This window comes from Anser brachyrhynchus (genome assembly GCF_964034855.1).
Source record: "Anser brachyrhynchus genome assembly, chromosome: 5".
Lineage (NCBI taxonomy): Eukaryota > Metazoa > Chordata > Aves > Anseriformes > Anatidae > Anser > Anser brachyrhynchus.
Window position 1 is genome coordinate 14,080,549 of NC_137699.1, and position 20,983 is coordinate 14,101,531.

Consider the following 20,983-nt stretch of genomic DNA (forward strand, 5'->3'; position numbering starts at 1 on the left):
TCATTTGTGGTCCATCTTTCAGCAGTTGCTTACCGCTGCATACAGAAGAGGTGATGTTGTAAAGAAAAGGATAAAACTGCAAACAACGGATCATCTTCAGGCTGCTTTCACACTCCAGACACTTGGTAGTCAAATCCAGTGCATGTCTGAAGGCCTGCAGGGCTCCACTGATGTTGTTCAGGGCCAGATAAGCATTTCCTAGGCTCAATAACGTCAGAGGCTACAAAGAGAAAAGCAATATACCTCAGCGTAAGTATGTTCACCATTTAAAATAGAAGCCGACTAGGAAAAACCCCTGTCAATCCACACCCTCCCAAACTTGGTACACTTTCTCAATAGGGATTGCCTATTCCTCGAATGGAGAGCTAACAGCTTGATGCACTGGTGCTAAACAAAGCTGTTCTGACATAAGGTTGTATTCAGGATTCCAATTTTCCACAAAAACTGCTGTTAAATACACACTGAGATGAACCATCATGAACAACGCTCACTGCACAGAGTAATAAAGAACTAAACTGAAACATCTGAGGATGTTTTAGAATGATTAAAAGTCAGCACAAACATAAAAATATTACTACCATTCCAGTAGTACAGATAAATTTGATTTGTCAACAATGTTCAGCATTTACTCGAGCAGACAGAGGTTACTGAAAACACCCATTTCATATTAGCTTAGGGATGTACATTTATTTTCAGTTCTTTTTAAAAGCTAGTGTTTTTGTCCATTGCTTTTGGCCAGTCTCCATATAATATGTATTTTTAAAGCACAAATCGAACACCTTTATTACTGGTTAGAACTGAATCAGCAAATACAGGCACATACTAAAGCATTACTTTTTCTTTGACTGAAAACAGTCCTGGTACTTACACAAAGAAATTTGCTACAATTAATATAATACGAGAATAATTACTATAATATTGTGACATGGCAGTCATTTTCGCCCCTTTTGAGGTAATTTTACGTACATTATCTGAAAATTTGGAGATTGACCAATAGCATCAGATTTTTCAAACTCTCCTTGCATTATTAAGCATCATTCAGAAAAAGTTGAGCAACTGGATTCAAAAGTTTAAGCTTTTGCTCTCATAGCACATGCTTAACTCCCTGTAGCTGTAATTCATTTTGATTTATATTTACTTCCCATTGTACTCCAGAAAGTTTCATGTAAGCACAATTTTTCCTGCCAAATTTTTTTTTTTTGAAACAATAATCACTACAGGACTGTAAATGCCTGAAAAAATAGGAGCAGGCATTGTTGTACTGAGGCAGGACTCACCAATACTGTTGAAGAAAAGTCCTAATCCATGCAGTGTGGTCTTAGGTTAACCTTCATGGCTGTGTTTTCAATTGTTCTTCTTAAGGCATGTCACTTACGTGTAGTTCTTTGCATAATTTGTTTTTGCACTTTTACCTGTGACCCACATTGGCCAGATTCTTTTCCAACAAGTGCAAAATTGTTGCTGAATGTTCTATTAAAAAAGCTTATTCTGCTTCTTGCTTTAAGTGCTAGGTGACTGGTAGCCTGGCAGGTGTAAGCCCTCTGTCTTATCTAACTACAGAGGTGCAAGCACAGGAAAAAGTTATTTCAGCTTCTTACTGAAGCATTGCAAATTTAACTTCTAATACTGAAGCATTGCAAATTTAACAATCTAACTTCACGTCCCATCTCATTTTAACTCTTTTTCCCCCTCCTTTCCTTTTCACAATTGTTCTGGCTAGCTCAGTAGTTTAAACAGCTTATAGAGTGACTTTTCCCCTTAGATAGGTGACAATCTACAAAACATTTATAATGTTACCATTCAGAAATGCAAAAACTGTTTTAAATCTATGGTTGGAAGTGAAGTCAAAATAACTAAAACACAGGTTCACATCCAGGTATGTACATTAAATCTAGGGACAAATAAAACAGTATATAGAAAAAGCAAAAACAAACAAACAAACAAGTGGCACAGGAAGATGTTCACACAGTTGAAGACCTTACTGACATGTCTGCTATTTAAAGGGTTTAAAAATCAAGATAGAATGACAACAGCATTACGAATCTCTCTTTTAGATGACAATGTTGCCAAAATATCAGGAACTGGATTCCTTGAAGCAACTGGCGACACAGGCTTTGGGAAGCAAAAGTCTGTCATCTATTCCAGAAGCATTTCTGTTCCAGGTGCCTACATTCTTAGCAACCAGCATCGCCAAGCTAGATCAAGAATGCAAATGAAAACTAACATCCAATCCAAACCACAGGTTGGAAGCTGAGCTGCATGCTTCAGGTAAGTAAGCATAAATACCTAACATTCCTGATCGAGTATAGAAAAGGACAGCCACTACTGAACCAACACAAAAAAAATCTTACCTCAGAGGCATTGATGGCCAAAGCCTGCAGCAAGAGCCTGCTGGCATCCAAATGAAGACCATAATGAATCAAGAGGTTAGCAAGATTGACCAGAGGGATATCCTGATATTCATGTGGAGCCAAATTAAATGCTTTTTGCAAACAGGTGATAGCAAAGGTGCTATTTCCAACTGCACGCCAGTACAATCCAGCTTCATTAAGCACAAGCCATAGAGAATCTTCAGGCTATAGGAGAGTCAGGGAATAGGTTGAAAATATCCACAAAAAAGGTGTCTCAGGGAGACAGAAGGGCTCAGTTTGGTGAAAAACAAACAAAACTCACCCTTGCATACTATCTTACTAGATAGATACACATCACACTTCACTCTGCTCACACATTGAGTTTTATCAGTGCACAGCAGATTGAACAAACTGATCTGCACTGTAATTTAGTAGGAGCTGTTGCTCACACACTTTACTCATATGTCTGCCTTATGACATGGCAACAAAATCCCTTAAAATATGCAACTGATAATGCTTAGCTCACTTCAGAGCCTTAAAATTACACCAACACAGTTCTATGTAAAAATGTTACCAATTTGAAGGTCAGGCAGTTTCCAACCACTAGTTAGATGTCCTTCCTCGTCCTATACCCAACATCAAGACTGTCAATTTAAGGTTTCAGAATTGCTTTTTCTTAGTTATCTATTTATGTTTTATGAATAGATGACAAGGTGACAAGATGATGCATGAGATGCTGTTTAAAGATTATAAAACAGCAAGCAACAAGTGAGGGCATGTGGAATAACGGAGGAAGTGTCAAATACACCTTAAATATTCCTTCCTCCTCTTTCACCTAGAACAGAAAAAACAAACACTCATCCTAGAGGAAAAATAGCAACATTTTAAAATCCTGTCAAGTGGGCAGACCTAAGTAAAACATCCTCTTTCAGATGGAGCAGATGGAAATGCTTTAGAAACATCTATGTTCTAGTTTTTTAGTATTTTCAGTGCTACCCAGTTATATGAAGAGCTTAAAGTATAAAAGCATCAACTAAAATTAATGTTTTTCCAACCTACATGTCTGAAGCTCAAATCCACACGTGAATAGGAAACATGCAGCTAGGATTAAAGAAGCAAAACAGATAGGGATGTTTACAGTAGCGTTGTATTAACAATACAGCTGGCATTACAGAAATGTGTTGAAAAAGTTAACTGATACAAAGATTTTCTTCAAAATTTTAAAGACAACCTCACACAGAAGGGCTTTTCCTATGGTTCAAGATGTACAGGAAGATATCAACAGGATATATCAACATAATAACCTATAATTTTGAGATTATTTATCACCCTTATTTTGCAATGCACATACATTGCTTGCATGTTATTAGTGTTGAACTCCTCACTGAACCACTCTCCATACACAGGTCTTAATGCCCTTTAACTAAATCCTGAACAAGTTATTAACACTTTGTCTTTCCCAATACAAAGATACCAGCTGTGGCATTCGTGCTCTAGAAAGCTGATCATTAGCAGAATAGGCGTGACATAACACTACTCATGCATCAGCATATAACTGATGAAGAAGTTCAGACTTTTAGCATGAAGGCAACAGAATACAACAGTAAAAAACAAAATAGGTATGCACTGCAACAGTAAGATATTAGACATATATAGGTTTGTTCCGAACAGCATAACAACAGGAATCTACTCCTACTGTTAATTTTTCTACTTCTGTGTAAGACAGATGCACATAGTAAATTGTACTGATTTTAGACTAAAACCAATACATACGTACACTGCCTCAACACAACTCATACGAGAGAGTTAATTTGAGAAATAATCAGCTTGAGATGTCAAAAAGAGCCAACCCCTATCTCAATGCTTCCTGTCATTTGACTTATGATGACTCTCAAAGGCCCCACGCAAGATGGAGGTGGCATTCTACAGGGTGTTATACAGATGTACACGCTTTGCCCCAGAGTGCTAATTATCCTGACAGAAGACTGGCAGTGGGTTGGTTGTCTTTTTGGGGGTGGGGCGGGTGGGGGCAGGCTAGTGGGGAGGAGAAGGAAGAGCAAGAGGCAGACATGCAAGAAGGGGTGAAAGATCAAACACTACCAAGTTACTTTGTTCATTTAAATTAACGTCTGCCAGGATTAGCTAATATGTTGCTGCTCAGTGTCCTGCAGTCACAACAAGAACAAATAACTACACCCAGCTAAACGAAATGGCTTTTCTCTTTATGTCTGTGCTTCTCTTACAAGCCTGGATTTTCAAGTTAGTTCCATCTCACTCACAGGCACAGCAAATAACCTTACTTCTTGAACATCTCTGACTGACTTCATTAAAAGTACAGAAACAAGCCTCAAGTAAGAATTCTTCATTTATCTCATGCTATAGTTTTTGACATACCTTTTTCATGGCATGATCAAGAAATGCTCCCATATTTTCCTGTGTAATAGTTTGATTGTTGATACGAGAATGCAAGATCTAGACAAAGAGAATTTTTTATTTTTAAAAGAGAAAATACTTCAATGACCCATGTAGCTATATATTGTAAAATTTCAAAGGATTTGAAATTTAGTTAAAAATTTAGTTAAAAAAAGACAAAATGTCTAAATTAATCATTACATTTTCACATTATTTACATAATTTAAGCAGCCAATCGACAGAAAGCAATACGATGGACTAATCTCAGCCTAAAGTTACCAACTTGGTAGAATACAGCAGTTATTGGAAATCTCAAGAAGATGAATCATTTCAAGTGACTTAGAAGTTTTAAAATAAAATAGTGATTTAAAATAGTAAATTATTTTTCTTATTCTATGTGCAGCATTTAAGGGAGGTCAGACAATAGCCTTATGCTGAGTGACAAACTCTCCCTTTCTCCAGCAGTATTAGGAAGCACTTGCTTTCCTTTTTTGGACATGTGGTATCAAGTCATCTTTTAAATATCAGAACCTTTGATGTCCTGAATAAGAATTTTAAGGCGAAAAAGAGATGAAATTTAAAACAGAAGAGAACCAATGAGAACGCATCTCTTACTTGTCTTGCTTGATCATCTGGCATCTTAAATTTCAAATCTAGATTACTGTCTAGTTCTTTGACCAGTAGGAACAGAGATTCATTGTTACGAGCATTGGTAATGGAAGAACAGTCTGGTGCCTGGGTTTCTCCATGCCCAACAGATTCTCTTGCGGTATTTAGGATTGACTGGACTCTAGGAATAAAGAGATCCAAGACAAATCAATAGCACATGCTGCATATCACTGATAAATAAATGTAACAATCAGCTATGAATCAACTGACAAGTCTTCTCTGTGGACTGGAAATGAGCTAGAAATGATAAGAGTTCAAGCACCATCCTCCCTTGACAAGCATTAATGGATAAGGTTTTTATTTCCAACTTTTAAGCTCATAATACCAGTAAACAATGAACTATTCAGTAGAGTCTAAGACACAGAAGGTCCTAATATTATGCTAACAAGGGCTGTATGAAGTTTAGGATTAAATAGGTAAGTGACAAGAAAATGCAAAATTATTTTATAACTAAAGTTTTATTTTGAAAACATCATCAAGAAGTAGCCAGATTATTTCAAAAGAACATTCTATTTAAGGTAACACCATTTTTCCAAAGGAAGCTTCAGGGCATTTGTGGATGGGAACCTCTGCTTTAACAAACGCTCAATACTAGAATCATACTGACTAGAAGAAAAAAAGCATCCCAAGTATCAACACTGTAATGTTAAGTGAATAAAATATTATGAAATTACCTTGACCCACATAAGATAAGCAGCGTAGACACACTTGTTTTACCCTATTTAATAACAAATACTGTCGGCTATTCCATAACTAAGCTGGTTTTGTACCTCTGTCCCAAAGGAATAATCCAAGGCTTTCCACTCCTAATTTTCTGGTCTACACAGCTTGCCATTAACTAAAGCTAAGAGGATGTCCGCAACCTACAACAGTTAATTATGCTTATTAGATAGAGGGAACAGACTTTTTTCTCTTTCTCTTAAAATATACTCTAGAATATGTTCATACCTGCACTTAAACCTTCATTCTTTTAGTAACACCGTAGATAATTCATGTATTCACCTTGCACTAAAAAAAATCAAGGATGGAATTTGGTCTGTTACAGTTACAGCAAAAAAACAGTAAAGGAAAATCACTCATTCACTTGGACAGCCAAAGGAAGAGATCTGAATACATCTGTACCGTTGATTACTAATTGTATCCGTCCTCTCCAGAGAAAAAATGGCCATTCATTAAAACTTTGTGTCAAAATTTATAAATGTGAGTTTTTAAAATCAACACTTGCCTGAATCCCCTGTTTTCTGGTGGCAGGAAATAAGATGGCAGCTCTTCTGGATCAGGAATTTTGGGGAAAGATTTCATGCACTCTGATCGCTGAGGCCAAAGAATATGCTGTTTGTCCTAAGGGGAAAAGGCGTTATTTTGATTATTTGATCAACATTTTTAACATTCCAATTAACAATTTAATAAGAAATAAGGAATAATCTGGAGGAAGAGTAGAGATCTTCAGAACTATGATTTTTTATCTTTTCTGGAACAGCATCTCAGTTTCTATTTTTACTCAGCTGTACTGCTTTACTTGCACTAGATTTTTGCAAAGGTAGTGAATAACAACCACCCCCCTCTGCACTGTAGTAGAGTTTTAAATTACTGGAAACTGGTATGCAGAAACCATATAGGCATAGCATAATAAAGAAATGCTACAAATTTTCACACAAACAAGGACAAGATGAGATGCACACTTTCAAAACTCCTCTTTGAAGCAGCAAAACTTATCCTGTTCACTTACTCTATTGGATTCTACACTCCACACTGAAACGATGGAACGAGCAACAGGGGAAGACCGCAAGGACTGGCTGTGATCAGTCTGGTTTGTATCAAGATCGAAATTCAGAGATGTCATACTAGAAGTTGAAGAGTCCTCACCAAACTAGAAACAGAAAAAAAACAGTATTTCATAAGGAGAAGAGATGTTATATTATTGGCTGAATTTCTATGCGTTTTTTCCCCACTACTTTATGTAATTAATCTTACTGATGATCTGAAATTGAGTAGCAGAAAAAAATGGAAATTCAAGTTTCTTGATCCACACACACCACGGAAAAAGCAATATCCATGGTGTAAGTCAGTAATGAAAATACAACTACAAATCACCAAATAATGCTAAAAGGTATCAAGCCAACATTTCTAATAGACCACAAGCTATATGTACAGATATAGACCACGTATCTCTAGTTCAGGTCAGAATTCATGGCTTGCAAAACAACCTTAATAACCTGAATAGGAAAAACATCCAAGAAGAAAACATTGCATAGTTAAAAATTATTATTCCTGTTTTCTTAAATTAGTTAAGAAGCTCCAGAACACATTCCACATTACAAAATACATTAAAGGATAATCTTTATCTGTAGTTCTAACACATCAGCACGGCTGCTTGGGTTTTCAGTGTTAGCATATGCTCTGCTTCCAGCACTTCTCATTATTCCTGTATCAAATTTCCTTAGTGCACTGTCTAGTTCAAGATACACAATTAGCAAATGCTCATGAAACCAGGCTAACACATTATTTTACGGCTGCTAACACACTATTTTAGTGCAAAAAGCACACACTAGATTCACCACAAATGAGCTCTACTCTTCTATCTGTTAATTGGGTATTGCAGTTTTGTGCTCCTTCTGGCAGGAAAAAAACAAAACAATACATTTGAAGGAACATGCAAAAGTTACATAGTTTGAGTCATATTGATAGCACAATAAACAAAAGAAATTTCAATTCACGGAGGCTGTAGAGACAAATGATTAATACAATATTAAACATATTTTTGAACTATTTTAATGGAAAGTATATTCCTATATAGCGTAATTCTCATTCCATATACCACTTGTACACTTGAAAAGAAAACTTGGAAATCTTTGCCTCTTCATTAACTAACACTTTTCTTGTCCTCTTTGATGGATAATGAATTGGAAAATTCAACTTGTTACGCTCCTACTAGCATTCCTGAAATGTAGTATATTTAAGTGACAGAAAGCTGTAATTCCTCAAGTTAGGAATTTCTGTATTTCCTAGAAATAAATGGCTGTCTGTTCTATGCAGGCTGAAAAAGCGAAGGAGACTACAGAAGTGGCTAGTACCTCACACAAAACTAAGACTTGGGAAAAAAATAATGCATTTAAATTTAAATAACTCTAATAGTTCTCTTTTCTAAGTAAAACAAAGCCTTATTTAATAACAACTCTACAATTCTATAATCCACTGTTGATCTCAGCTTGTATTACTAGCAAAAGAAACTAACATTTAGTACTTTAAACTCTCGTAAGGGGACTAAGCTATTCCTCACTATAATTATGACACCCCAAAGATACCTCCCTTTGTTAAACCTCTCGAAGAAAAAATAGAACAAAAGAACTGCAGGTTAGAACAGTGGTATCAATTCATAAACAAACCTGAACATATTCCACATTTTCAAAAATGTCTCCACGGTGATAGCGAACAGGCTGGTCCCACTGGCAGTGCAAGCTATGCTGCTGGTTGCCCAGTCTACAAATCTGATGGTTCCCTGCAGAGCACAAAACATGTTGCTCTACAATGTAAATGAGGTTTTCAAGAAGAGGAGAAGAGTATACAGTCAAAAAAAAAAACAAACCGAAACAAACAAAAAAAACCACAGAAAAACCCACCTTCAACCTCTACCACTTTTTTTAAACCAGCTCAAAAATTTCATCTTTTAAAAGACTCAAAAAACACCTACTCAAGAACAGGTCATAATCACTGGTTTAACAGGTGAAACAGAACAGCCACTAAAGGCCATCAAAATATACAAATAAGTTATGCCCTGACATTAGTCTGAATGCATGCAATTCTTCATTGCTATAATCAAGATTAACTCTAAAAAATTGTACCTAATTGAGCTTCTTTAGCCATCTGTGTCTCATGAATGATGTTCCTCAGGATCTGTTCCTCCTGGATGAGCTTGTACTTGTCTAAAACATCTTGTTGCCTAAGGTAATGGTCATGCTGCTTCTGATATTCCTTCAATTCATTCAAGGTTCGCTGAAGTGATCTTGAAAATTTAACAGTAGAAAAAAAATTACTTTTATTGCTTTTTAAAATATAATTTTTCCTATAATACTGTACATTTTCAGCTTTGTTCTGGATTGCCTTAAGTATTCTTATGAATAACTTCAGCAAATAGACAAAGAAATGTAGAAATTAAAAACACTTATTCTATTTGAAATGTAAAGAAATGCTGCAGCAGGACAATAAATTGAGATTGCATGAACTTCCACTAGGGTGCTTCTTCTGTTACCTATGTTGAGCTTCCAGTTTTTGCTCAAGTTTCTGCTGACATAGGACAGCATGCTTCCTTTTCACAGCTTGCTCAAAACCTGGCTTGGCCTGTAGAGCATGATCATAACACAGGACTGAGTGGTTGTACTCCCCAAGCATCTAAAGAATGATGAAGAGACAACAAATTAGCCATTGTTCTGTAATATTTTATCTTTTTAAAAATTATTTTTAAAGAAATCATTAACTCAGATTTTAACCTGTGGTAACAAGCAGCCTATCTTTTCAGAAACTCAAGCCACTATATTTGTTAAAGGGAGGCTGTAGGATGAAAATATTTTCATCCTACACACTTAAACATTAAGTGTGTAATGCATGTGGAACACAGGAACACAAGATACACTGTAGAAGACTAAAGCATTACAGGTCAAGCCAGAAAGATTAAATATTTGATTTCCTATGAGTCTTGAAAAATAAAGATAATATTTACTGCGTATATATTTCCCAAAGTGTAGTAGCTGGTAAAGAAGTCGCTGTAATCCAGAGCTGCGTGGACCACAATAGCTGCATCTGCAGAGAAGTGAGCTCGGTGCAGAATATTTGCCAAATTTACCAATGCAATATCTTTATTTTGCCTAAAAACAAACAAACAAACAAAAAGCAAAACCAAAAAAAGGAAAGGAAAAAAAAAAGATTAAAAGAAGGTTAGGCTGTATAAGAATCATGCAGAAGAACACACTCATTCTTCAGTCACATATTAAATATGCAATTTGAAAGAAGAATCAAGTGTCTGAATTACATATATGCCTCATTTAGCACATAAAAACTAAGAACAAGTTAAATTCTTGTTACTTGTTTATTTCCTAGGATACAGTCTTAAAAATTAAAATTTGTTTAGTAATTAGGATGACTAGAAAAACAATCTGAAAAAAATCTTTGTCAGCAATTCTCACCTTGAAGAAAAATGAAGGGCACGCATGGCACATTCAACTACTTGGTATGGTTCGTTTTTTATTCGCCAGTAAAAAGAAGCCATATTATAAAGTACCCAGGAAGAAGAGTTCTGCAGTAAAGAGAAATGCACGAACTATACAATCAACTAAGACATGAACTAAAAGGTCATTCAGGGCTTTAATTACTATGGGATAGAAAACTGAGCACTGATAACTCTAAGTTATCCTTTTCCTCTGGAAACCTGTCATTTGGCCATAGTTGTGAATCTTCAGGAGGAATGAATCAGCATGTAAGTATATGAAAGAAACAGAACTTCTGCCTTTCATACAGGTAAAAATTCAAAGTGAGATGAAATATGAAGGGACAGACAGCTTGAGTTGAAAGAGTTCCTGTATTTTGCAGGAAGACATTTAAAAATTTCAGACATTTTGGTACTACATTTAAGACATTGCAGTACTACCGTTTGTTCTCTAAGTACCCGCATTTTTGTTTAAAAGCTCGTTACTTTGACAGGGCAATGTACGTGGCTTGATAGACCACAAAAATAGATGAGTCATTAAAGATGACAGTAAGTATGTACTTACTGGCTTTGCTGAAGCTTTCACCTGCCTCTGCTTACCTAGCAGAAAATGTTTTTGCTCTGCCTTTTGTAACTGAAATGTAAAACCAAAATATATGTGCAAAACTAGTACTGGATCTGACTGCATGTAGTAGGCATATCTTATATTCTGAGACCTTTTTAGCACTCTTTTTGAGTGTACAAGTTTACAGTTTCATACCTTCATTAGTCCATCATAAATACGATGTCCTATTTCTTCTATACTTCTTCCCAGCCTCCGCGACAAGTATGTGAAGATTGGATCTTCTTTAGGTAACAAGGGCGCAGAAAGATTGACTCGTTCTTGGACTCCCTAAAATAAAAATTGAAGATAGGTGTTTGCTGACACTTTAACTAAAAACTAGAGAAATATACACAAGAACATGTGTATATTTTCCTTCCAGGAAAATTTACAGTTTATTTTGCATTCTTATCATACTTTCGTATCAAGATCTTCAAAACTTGACAGGATATTACATCTTCGACATATGAATAATATATATTACTATGGATTGGCAAACACTTGAGCAGTCATTAATATCTTTTCTTCTAAAAGCACCCTCTGCTTGAGGAACGCTACAGGGTAAGTACCAACTCCTGGTAGCTTTGCACATTTGATAGCTACTGATTTCACTAATGACCACTGAGGCACTTAACTCACACTTGTCATGTTACGTGCTATGGAATTACTTGCTTTTCTTTCCTTTCTTCTTTTCTGAACAAAAAAGGTACTTGTTTCCAAATTACACACAAACCCAGAATAGAACTAGAAAACTTGTGTTTCCGTTTTCTTCATAAGAAAATCCTTACTTGTAGATGAAAAATTGTTCTCAAGACTTGTAATAAAAGAAATATCAAGAAATCTGGGTCTGCATTAGAAAATGTGTTCATACATTATTGTTAACAACAGCAATTTTTGCACCACACTTCTGTAACCATTCTAAAGAGATGAACTACTAAAGAACAATCATCTCATCCTCTGGGTTAGAGTTTGGCATTCAGATATCAAAGGTACGGGCAGGTATGTTATGAACGACTGACAAACATGCAAACCATTTTCTGACCATGAATCTTTGCACATCTTAATGAGGCTGCTTAGCGCTCCCCAATTTTCAACTGAAACAATTTACAAGATATAAGCATTTCCAATGAAAACTGTCATTTTACTGACGAAACATGTTATGAAAACAAAAGCCTGAAAATGCTCTCTAAAATAAGAGAAGAAATAACAAAAGACAATTGTATCTGACAGAAGCATCCTCCTACAAACAGGTCCTTCAAGCAGGGTAAAACTGTGGTTCAAAGAAGTCTAAGACAGTCTCAAAAAATTATATTACCTTTCAACCTTGACTGAGAACTGCCAGTAGGAGTTTTCTGATCCTCTTCCTGATGGGGACAAAAATAAAATAACATACTTCCATTTGCTCGCTTACCCGTAAGTGCTGAAAAGCATGAATGCTGTATGGAAGATCTAGAACTTTTGTACAGTCTGGCTGCTGCAGGTCTGGAGGCACTGGTGACTTTGTGTCTATATAGTCTTCAGGGCTGAGGACATAACATAGTGGACTCCAGATTAAAATACTGTTAAAGTCCATAAAATACAATATTGTAGTTGACAGACATAATATTCTGATTTGACTGTTACAAAGCCTCTGTGTTTGAGTTCATAACACCATTTCTGATGTCTCCCCTGATTTCAGTTGTCTAAAGATGTCATCACTATGAAGTAAATAAATTACTATCTGCTTTTAAAAAGATATCAACATTTGGATAGCCTCCAAAATGCATCACCATCAACCTACTGTATCGCTAATATGATTAATGATTTATATGCTCATCAAATAACAACGCATGCAGACTAGAAGGCTCAACTGGACACCCCCAGAACAAAACAAAACAAAACATCCCCACAACCCCACAACAACAAAGTAGTTAAAAGCCCAAACGAAGGTATCTCAGGATAAAATTAACCTTTTTCCACCTCCCATACTCATCTGATTATGTTCAAAAAATAAAAACACAAAAACAAAACAGTCTTCCCTGAAGATGAATTACCAATGAAGCTGAATGTCAGACTTCTACACATCCTTTATTTGCTAAATGCATGGGATAAAATTTCACCAGGAAGTATAACATCTTGGTCATAAACAGAATTTCATTTAAAATTAAGTCAAGAGAATTCCCACTACAAGAAGTATATCTAGCTCAAAAAAAACGAAAGCACTCAAGCAAATTTGACCCCCTTCTGCATGAAACACTTCAGTTTAATTCATGTGTGCTCTTGTCATTAGGATTACCTTGGTAAAACTGACAGGGAGTCTGGGAGAAGAAATGAGAAGTGTTAGGGTAGTCTCAACAAGTAACATGGATGAGTTTTGGGAGGAGACAGTAGTTCTGAACTGTACCCTTTTGTAATTAGGGACAGGTGTTGTTTCAATGTTAGTTCATGTTAACATAAAATAAAACGACTCATCTAAAAGAACAGTCACACGACAGTGTTTTTCTTTTTAATTGCACTAAGAGATTTTTTTTTCCATTCAGAAAAGATCTTAAAATATAAAGCATCTTATTACCGGATATCTTTGCTCTCTAAGGTGATATATGTGCCATCATATAGATCTAGGTCCCCCAAGGGCACCTTTGCTTTAATGCAGTCTGGGTCCTCTTTATTGTGCCGTTGTTCCAGCCCTGTGTCTCTGTCCTCATTTTCCTCTATATGAATCTTTTGAGCAACTAACTGTTTCTGTAGGAATAGAAAAAAAAAAACACAGAAAAATGTATCCTGATGAAAGCAAAGTGTATAGTAACTAGCAGTTGAACAATCCAGTTATTTCCTTAAAACAAAGTCAATTTGAAGAACATGTAAAATTTTCTCTTAATATTCTGGGAATCTTTCATGATATTTTGTAACATATGTAGGACATTTTTTGGTTTAGATAGAAGATGAATACTTTCAGCACAGATAATACAACATGAACAGGCCTTTATTTCTCCTGCTGTAGCTAAAAAGAAGGCTTATAGCATTTCAATTTCATTGGTGGCCATTCAGAAAAAGAAGAAATAGTAGTTAACAATAAACCAACTTTTCATATTTAGACCCTTTTTCTCCACTTTAGGACATCACAAAATTAGTATCAGAGAGTGCAAACAACATGAACTGTTAGCCATTCAGCATGCAAAGTATAACTGAGGCAGCAGGCCAACAAGAATCGAGACAGAACAATTTTTGTTATGTCAGCTTATGACATGCCTTTGGGGCTACCCTTCACCCCAGAAAGAATGTTATTATGAATAGACAATGGACTAATCATCTATCCTAGGACATTATGCTATATTTAATTCTCACCTAGATCTGCAAACTGAAAACCCACTAAATATCAGAAGGATTTGTACGTGTGAAAAGAAAATTTGCATTTTTAAAGCCAAATGTATTTGATAACACACTATTATGCAATACTTGAGATATATGCAGTAATAGCATCTTCTGCAAGATCTTAAAATAAATTATTTCTGCTGAAAGTCGTTTGTATGACACAAATTTTACATTAGTGATTTACAAACCACAAACCACGTCCTGAGGAGCTTAAAATTATTTTTTCCATAATAGCTAAAATGCCCACTACCACAAAAATAAGTACACCTCAGTGAAAAAGATCAGCCAAATATAATCACATATGGGGCAGTCCTGCTTTTTTCTTCCAGTATTCCCCTCTTATTTTCCTGAAGTTATCTCTGGTGTTCATTTAACTTCTCAGTTAGCTAGTTACAATAATCTGACAAAATGAAATCTGGCACAAGAGAAAGAGGAGTGAATGTGTGGCCAAAAGAAAGGCTGAGAGCTATTTGTGTGCCCATCCTTATCATATTTAAACTTGTACAGGTATAGGTTGCCCAGAGGGGTCTCCCTCCTTGAAGATCTTCAAAAGCCACCTGGACACGGTCCTGGACAACTTGCCCTGGGCGGCCCTGCTTGAGCAGGGGTTGGATCAGATGGACCCAGAGGTCCCTGCCAGCCTCAGCCATTCTGTGATTCTGTAATAAAGGGGCTTGAAATAAACCAGTGGTGACCTCCTCTCTGATTTGTCCTAGACAGAGCTACGAAAAGAAGAATGGCCTGAAAAAAACAGTGAGGAGTACAGGAAAAATCACGGTCTACAGGATGTACTCTCAATAGCAGCTACAACAAATCTAAGACAACACCTCTATAAATAGTTCTGGAAAACAGTAGTCAGCAACAAAATCAAGTACATAAATGATTTGTCTTTACTTAAAAGCATTAGGCTTTATGGATAACAACTGGTAAAGAGATGCATCTGGGAAAAATGATAACCAGTTGAGCAAACTTGAGGCACAAAGATCCTGAAATCTGAATAATTCTTCATCCATTCGGTTAAGCAGAACTATGCCAGCAATAACTCTTGTTCCCTGTCTAGATATATCACTAAAACCCCTATGAAATAAAAGTTGTACCTTCAGCAATTTGTAAGTACTTAAAGTTTTGTTTTACCTCCAGTTCTTTGAGGTAGTTAACTGTTGTTTCTTGTCTCATTAGTATTACCAAATCATGTGGGTTCCTCAAGTTCATCGGTGAATCAACCTGCAAGACAATTCAACAGTCCAGGTAAGACATATTCTAAATTAGAGTAATTTTAAAGGATAGGAAGTTATGCTCATTCAACTACAGTTTGTCATTTCAGAGATTTTATGTCCACTCACCATTCATAATATTCCTATATTTTTAATCTGTATTTCCAACTACATTGTAATTGGAGAGTCCAACCCATGCTTTAACTTCAAACCTACTTTGGTTTATTCAGCTGCACAAATTCTAAGCATAAGAGGCAAGTAAAATACCAAAACATTGCTAGGAGTACTTATTGCTGAAGTACTAAAGTACTAGATAAACTGAAAGTGCTACTGCAAAAATCTGTTCTCTCTTACAGCTTTAAAATTCCTCCATCCAGTTCCTCAAGAGGTATAAAGTATTTCAGCTTCAAGTGAACTCTTCCACACAACCAATTTAACACACAAGCCCAGTATTAAGCCTTTCAAAGATCTATTGCCTTCAGGATGAAGAAGTAAATGAACGAAATCAAGAGGTAAGCAGACAAAGATTGAAAACTTTATTATAGAGACTTTGCCACAGCTTCCATAGCTATGCACAAGAACTGGTAGCTCGATAAATTCCAACATTATGGGCAAGTCACAGACAAGAGTGGTCACATGCTGACTTTTACTGGTTCCTAAATGGTTTCAGTAAGCTACGGCACTTCCTTCCACAGCTGAAATATTCCAGCCTTGTCCTCACGCCAAGCCAACTCTGGTGCCTGACTGGGTGGGGGAAAGTGACTCCAGTGTTGAAGGCGCGCTGTGGGTCCCACCCCCAGGCTTCCAGTCCTGTTTCCCCGTTCTGTCACTGCGGTAAGTTAATACCTCGTCACCTCTGGTGACTACCTGGCTCTCCTGAGCTAAGTAAAACTCGATAGTTCAACAGGATGTCACCTGCTGCTATTTGTTGCTCTACCTGAGCTAGTAAGTTAAAATTAGCTCATTGAAGATCCAATGAGAATGAGAACAGAAGCAAGGAAATGGCCAGGGGAATGTGATGACAGGATGAGGAAGGAGGGTGAGAAGAACAGCAAGATCTCCCCTTTCTACCATTAATTTTTAATGTTGATGAGTTCACCCATTTCATGGAACTGTACCTCAGGCTGTTATGGTAGATGATCTACGGCAAGATATCCCTGGATCTGCTCAGTTTACATTCAAATTTACAGAAAATGGAACCAACTACTGCATAGACACAAACACTAACTGTGTGTTAGCACTGATACCTCCCCTACAAGGGCTGCCCACCGCTTTCTGCCTTAATCTGTTTCTATTTTTTAAATTTACTGAAGTAATGGGAGCATTCTATGCCAGGTGTGATTGCTTTGCTGCCTTTATTTAGTCTATACAAACGTGGTGACATTATAATTTAATGGAAGAGCCTACCACATATAGCAGCAGAGCCTCTGAGCTCCTGCTTTTCTTTTTTTCCAACTTTACAAACAACTTGGACATATTTCTGGACCTCTTATTGCAGGGAATTGCAGCTCCAGCAGGAGAAGAGCAAATTGATGCTCATTTTTAATGTGACCTCTCAACAGATCAAGCCTCGAGCCAGGTTCTCCTGGCTCTAAGTCAAAGAAGAAGCTCAAATCTACATTTTCTGGACTACTGACCATTAGGCCCACCTTCCTTACAAACCTCCCTACTAAGCAAGGACTCAATCTCCTAAGCAAAACCAAGTATTTGCCTGTTCCTGTGTTCCCTCCACCTCAAAACCAAACAAAGAAAAAAAAAACAAACAACCTACAAGGTTGCTCTTCGCTAAATTTGGCTAAATTTTCCTTTTCAAATCACAAGCTGAACTACTTCTCTCAGCATGCAGACTTTTTAGAGGGTGGCTATCTGCACACTCATCTTCTTGCCCAGTGAATTATTATATCACCAGATGAAGAGAAAGTAATAATTAACTGATACCAGTTACCCTATGAATTTGGAGATTATGGATTTAACTGTTGCCAGCAAACGGCAATAGAGTATCCACAATAATCCAGAGAAGCACAGAAAATGCAGTAGCAAAAACACCCACAACAAACAATGCTGTTAGTTGAAGTATTAAAGTCCACAGCATTTTACTTACAGTTATATGCCATATTTCCTCCTATGGGCCCCACCTCACTTTGACCATGTTACTCATAAAACGGAGTTATGTAGTGAATGTAGAACTTGTTCGTACCTCATTTGCTGGAGAAATTATCATGGTATGTGCAAGTGAATGAGGTATGAGTTTGCAAAGAAAACAAAGGTAAATTTTACTATTTAAAGCCCTTAATCATGCATTCCAAAACAGCACTGTTCCTCTGACTACTAAAGGCTGTTTGCACAATATCACACTGTCACTAAGAGCAAAGTCAACTACGAGCTCCACTTTCAGTGACTAACTGCATCTGGGGAGTGTTTTTTTTTTGCAGAATATTATGCAGGCATCACTGTTAAGACAGGCTGAGGGAGCTGGGGTTGTTCAGCCTGGAGGAGAGAAGGCTCCGAGGAGACCTCATTGCAGCCTTCCAGTACCTAAAAAAGGGGGCTTACAAGAAAGCAGGAGATAAACTCTTTGTCAGGGAGCGTACTGATAGGACAAGGAGTAATGACTTTAAACTAAAAAATATTAGATTTAGATAAGATATAAGGAAGAAATTCTTTACTCAGAGGGTGGTGAGGCACAGGCTGCCCAGAGAAGGTGTGGATGCCCCATCCCAGGAAGTGCTCAAGGCCAGGCTGGATGGGGATTTGAGCAACCTGGCCTGGTGGGAAGCGTCCCTGCCCTTGGCAGGTGGGTTGTAATGAGATGATCTTTTCTAAAAACCTTATTCCGAAAGTTGAATGATTTCAGGTGACCATTCATTCAGAAGCAGAGTCATACTAAGAGACAGCTTCTGTTTAACTGAGTGGCTCCAAATTCCTATCAACTATCACCTGGCAGCAGAAATCACAAGCAACAAAAGCAGCCGAACAGCAACACCCTTGAATTCACTCATAAAGTTACGTCAATCCACCAGGAAATTATATCATGTTTAGCAGCTTCAGCAGCATGCATGATCTTATTTAGTCTTCAGGTTTTCAACTCCAGATCTGACCTCAGTCCGTCACAAAATGAAGACTTTCTAATGACAGCAAAACCCTTCAACTTAGTAGAAAGTTATTATTATTAAATAATCTTAGCAGTTATTGTCTCCAAGACCAATGCAAAGCCTGAAAAAAACGCTCTAAAATAAAAAACTTAGTACTGTCAATCCAACGTTGCATTTAGATTTCATCATTTCTGACAATGAAACCTCAAGACTTCCATTGTAAGAAATTATCAAAGACTTCACTATTAGGTCCCAGATATAAAAATCCACTTAGATCCAATAACTTCTGAACAACAATTTGAACGGGAAAAAAATAAGTAGCAACACTGGTCAAAAATACAAGATTTGGAAAGGAAACTTGATCCCACACAACCAAAGTATTCAAAGCATTTTTGGTAGCTCATAAAAGTGAGCTGAATGCAGTGTACTGCTTCTTGTTCTCTTCAGCTTGCACATGTACAGTACAAAGGCATTGTATGATTTTAACCAAGGAAATAAAAAGCATTCAGACCTACAGAGTAATGCCGTATGACACAAAGGAAAACAGACTCTTAACTGAAATCTACAGGAGATCTTATGATATGATGCCTACAAATGAGAAAAATAATGTCAACCTGGCCCTCAGCAGGCATCAGCCTGGAGGACGATGCCACAGAATCTGAAGTGCAGTTTTCTGAGCTGCTAGGGCTGATCCAAAATATCACCGGGCTGCCAAGTGGGGACATCTTCCCTTTTCTTACTATCTATATTCTTAGAGCTCCACTGAGAAACAGCTCATTTAAACCAGGTAAGAAATAACTCAAAAAGACTGTACCATTAGTTCTGAGGCAGACCAGCACACCAGCCCGAACTGGCCTCAGGTGAGCAGCTCTCATCTCGGGGCTAACCCCTGACAACCACAGGCCTCTGCAACTGCCACCAGACAGGCAACCTCCTCTCAGACCCAGCCCAGAGTACTATCAGGACTTGGGGTTTGTTATCCACCATTCTACACCATCCTCTTCCTGGATGGAACACATTTTAGTTTTACAATGCCAACTGTAAAAAGCTGGAAAAAAACAAGAGCTGACCTACTCGGCTGTGAAGATCACCCGTGCTACCTCTGACACCAAGGGTGTCAATTCCACCTCACCATGGATTTACCACAGTGAGCAGGTAGTAAAGGAAGCTTTAACGTCAGCATAACCTACACAGCAGAGGTAACAGTATCAACAGTGGTAAAGGTAGGTGGGTAACAGCACCTGCTAAAAACAAGCACTCAGCTCTGACTCCTGCAGGGCCTGTGACCCAGGTTCTCCACCTTTACTGCATCCTCGCTGCTGGTGCTGCCTGTGCCAGGCTCGCCCACCACCTTTTCACTTTTCTGTGCAGTCATATCCCCAAAATTGGACAACAGTACACTGAACACAAACTTAAGACAGGATAGAGCTTTTCTGTGGGCTGAAAAAATAAAAATTGAAGAGATGGCAACACAAACAGGAGATTCAGAAAAGCCCTCACGGTTTCACTCATTTGTCAAAGAATTCTTTAGTCTGAAAAGCTACAGTCCAAATATGTATTTAATGGGTACCTGGAGGACTGTTCTGGATTACATCTCTTTCTCCCCACTAGAAAGACACTCTAAAAGACTTTAGGTAGATTTTAGAATATACTGGTTTCATTCAGGCTCATGTCCTGTTTGTGCTTTTACAGACGCTTGATTCCTCTACTTAGTAGTCACCTAGCAGGCCGATCTCACTGTGGAAATGCCTCTAATTTCAAGAAAATATCTAAAACAAAAAAAATAGGAGGGAGACTGGCTCCACCAGGATGCTTTCCATAAAACATCACCTTATTTTTCTTTTCATCATGTCTCTTGTCTTTGCACAGTTGAACTAAATCTTCGTGGCATCCACTAGAGAAAATATTTCTTTAGACAGAAAACAGCAGTGGTACTGGAACAGTTTGAAGAAAGAGCACATCACATCCATATAGGTGTAGATTCTACAATTGCGTATGATCTCACAGTGCACAGGGCATGCATCCACTAACTTACAGCCATAGCTTCCTTCTTGACAGTACAGGTATTTGCAAATAACTGTACTGAAAGCCTC

General features: G+C 37.3%; 1 protein-coding gene across 1 annotated transcript in view; it reads right to left on the reverse strand.

Moving 5' to 3' along the window:
- TTC17 (tetratricopeptide repeat domain 17) overlaps positions 1 to 20,983 on the reverse strand; it is a 58,954-nt gene that overhangs the window by 28,210 nt on the left and 9,761 nt on the right. Inside the window, exons 2-16 of the mRNA XM_080594565.1 lie at positions 15,719 to 15,808; positions 13,785 to 13,954; positions 12,645 to 12,756; positions 11,393 to 11,524; positions 10,613 to 10,722; positions 10,150 to 10,294; positions 9,682 to 9,821; positions 9,275 to 9,435; positions 8,819 to 8,931; positions 7,162 to 7,302; positions 6,658 to 6,773; positions 5,379 to 5,553; positions 4,746 to 4,823; positions 2,352 to 2,576; positions 34 to 220 (exon numbers count right to left, since the gene is read on the reverse strand). Coding sequence (XP_080450691.1) covers positions 34 to 220; positions 2,352 to 2,576; positions 4,746 to 4,823; positions 5,379 to 5,553; positions 6,658 to 6,773; positions 7,162 to 7,302; positions 8,819 to 8,931; positions 9,275 to 9,435; positions 9,682 to 9,821; positions 10,150 to 10,294; positions 10,613 to 10,722; positions 11,393 to 11,524; positions 12,645 to 12,756; positions 13,785 to 13,954; positions 15,719 to 15,808 — 2,095 coding nt within the window. The remainder of the gene's footprint in view (positions 1 to 33; positions 221 to 2,351; positions 2,577 to 4,745; positions 4,824 to 5,378; positions 5,554 to 6,657; positions 6,774 to 7,161; positions 7,303 to 8,818; positions 8,932 to 9,274; positions 9,436 to 9,681; positions 9,822 to 10,149; positions 10,295 to 10,612; positions 10,723 to 11,392; positions 11,525 to 12,644; positions 12,757 to 13,784; positions 13,955 to 15,718; positions 15,809 to 20,983) is intronic.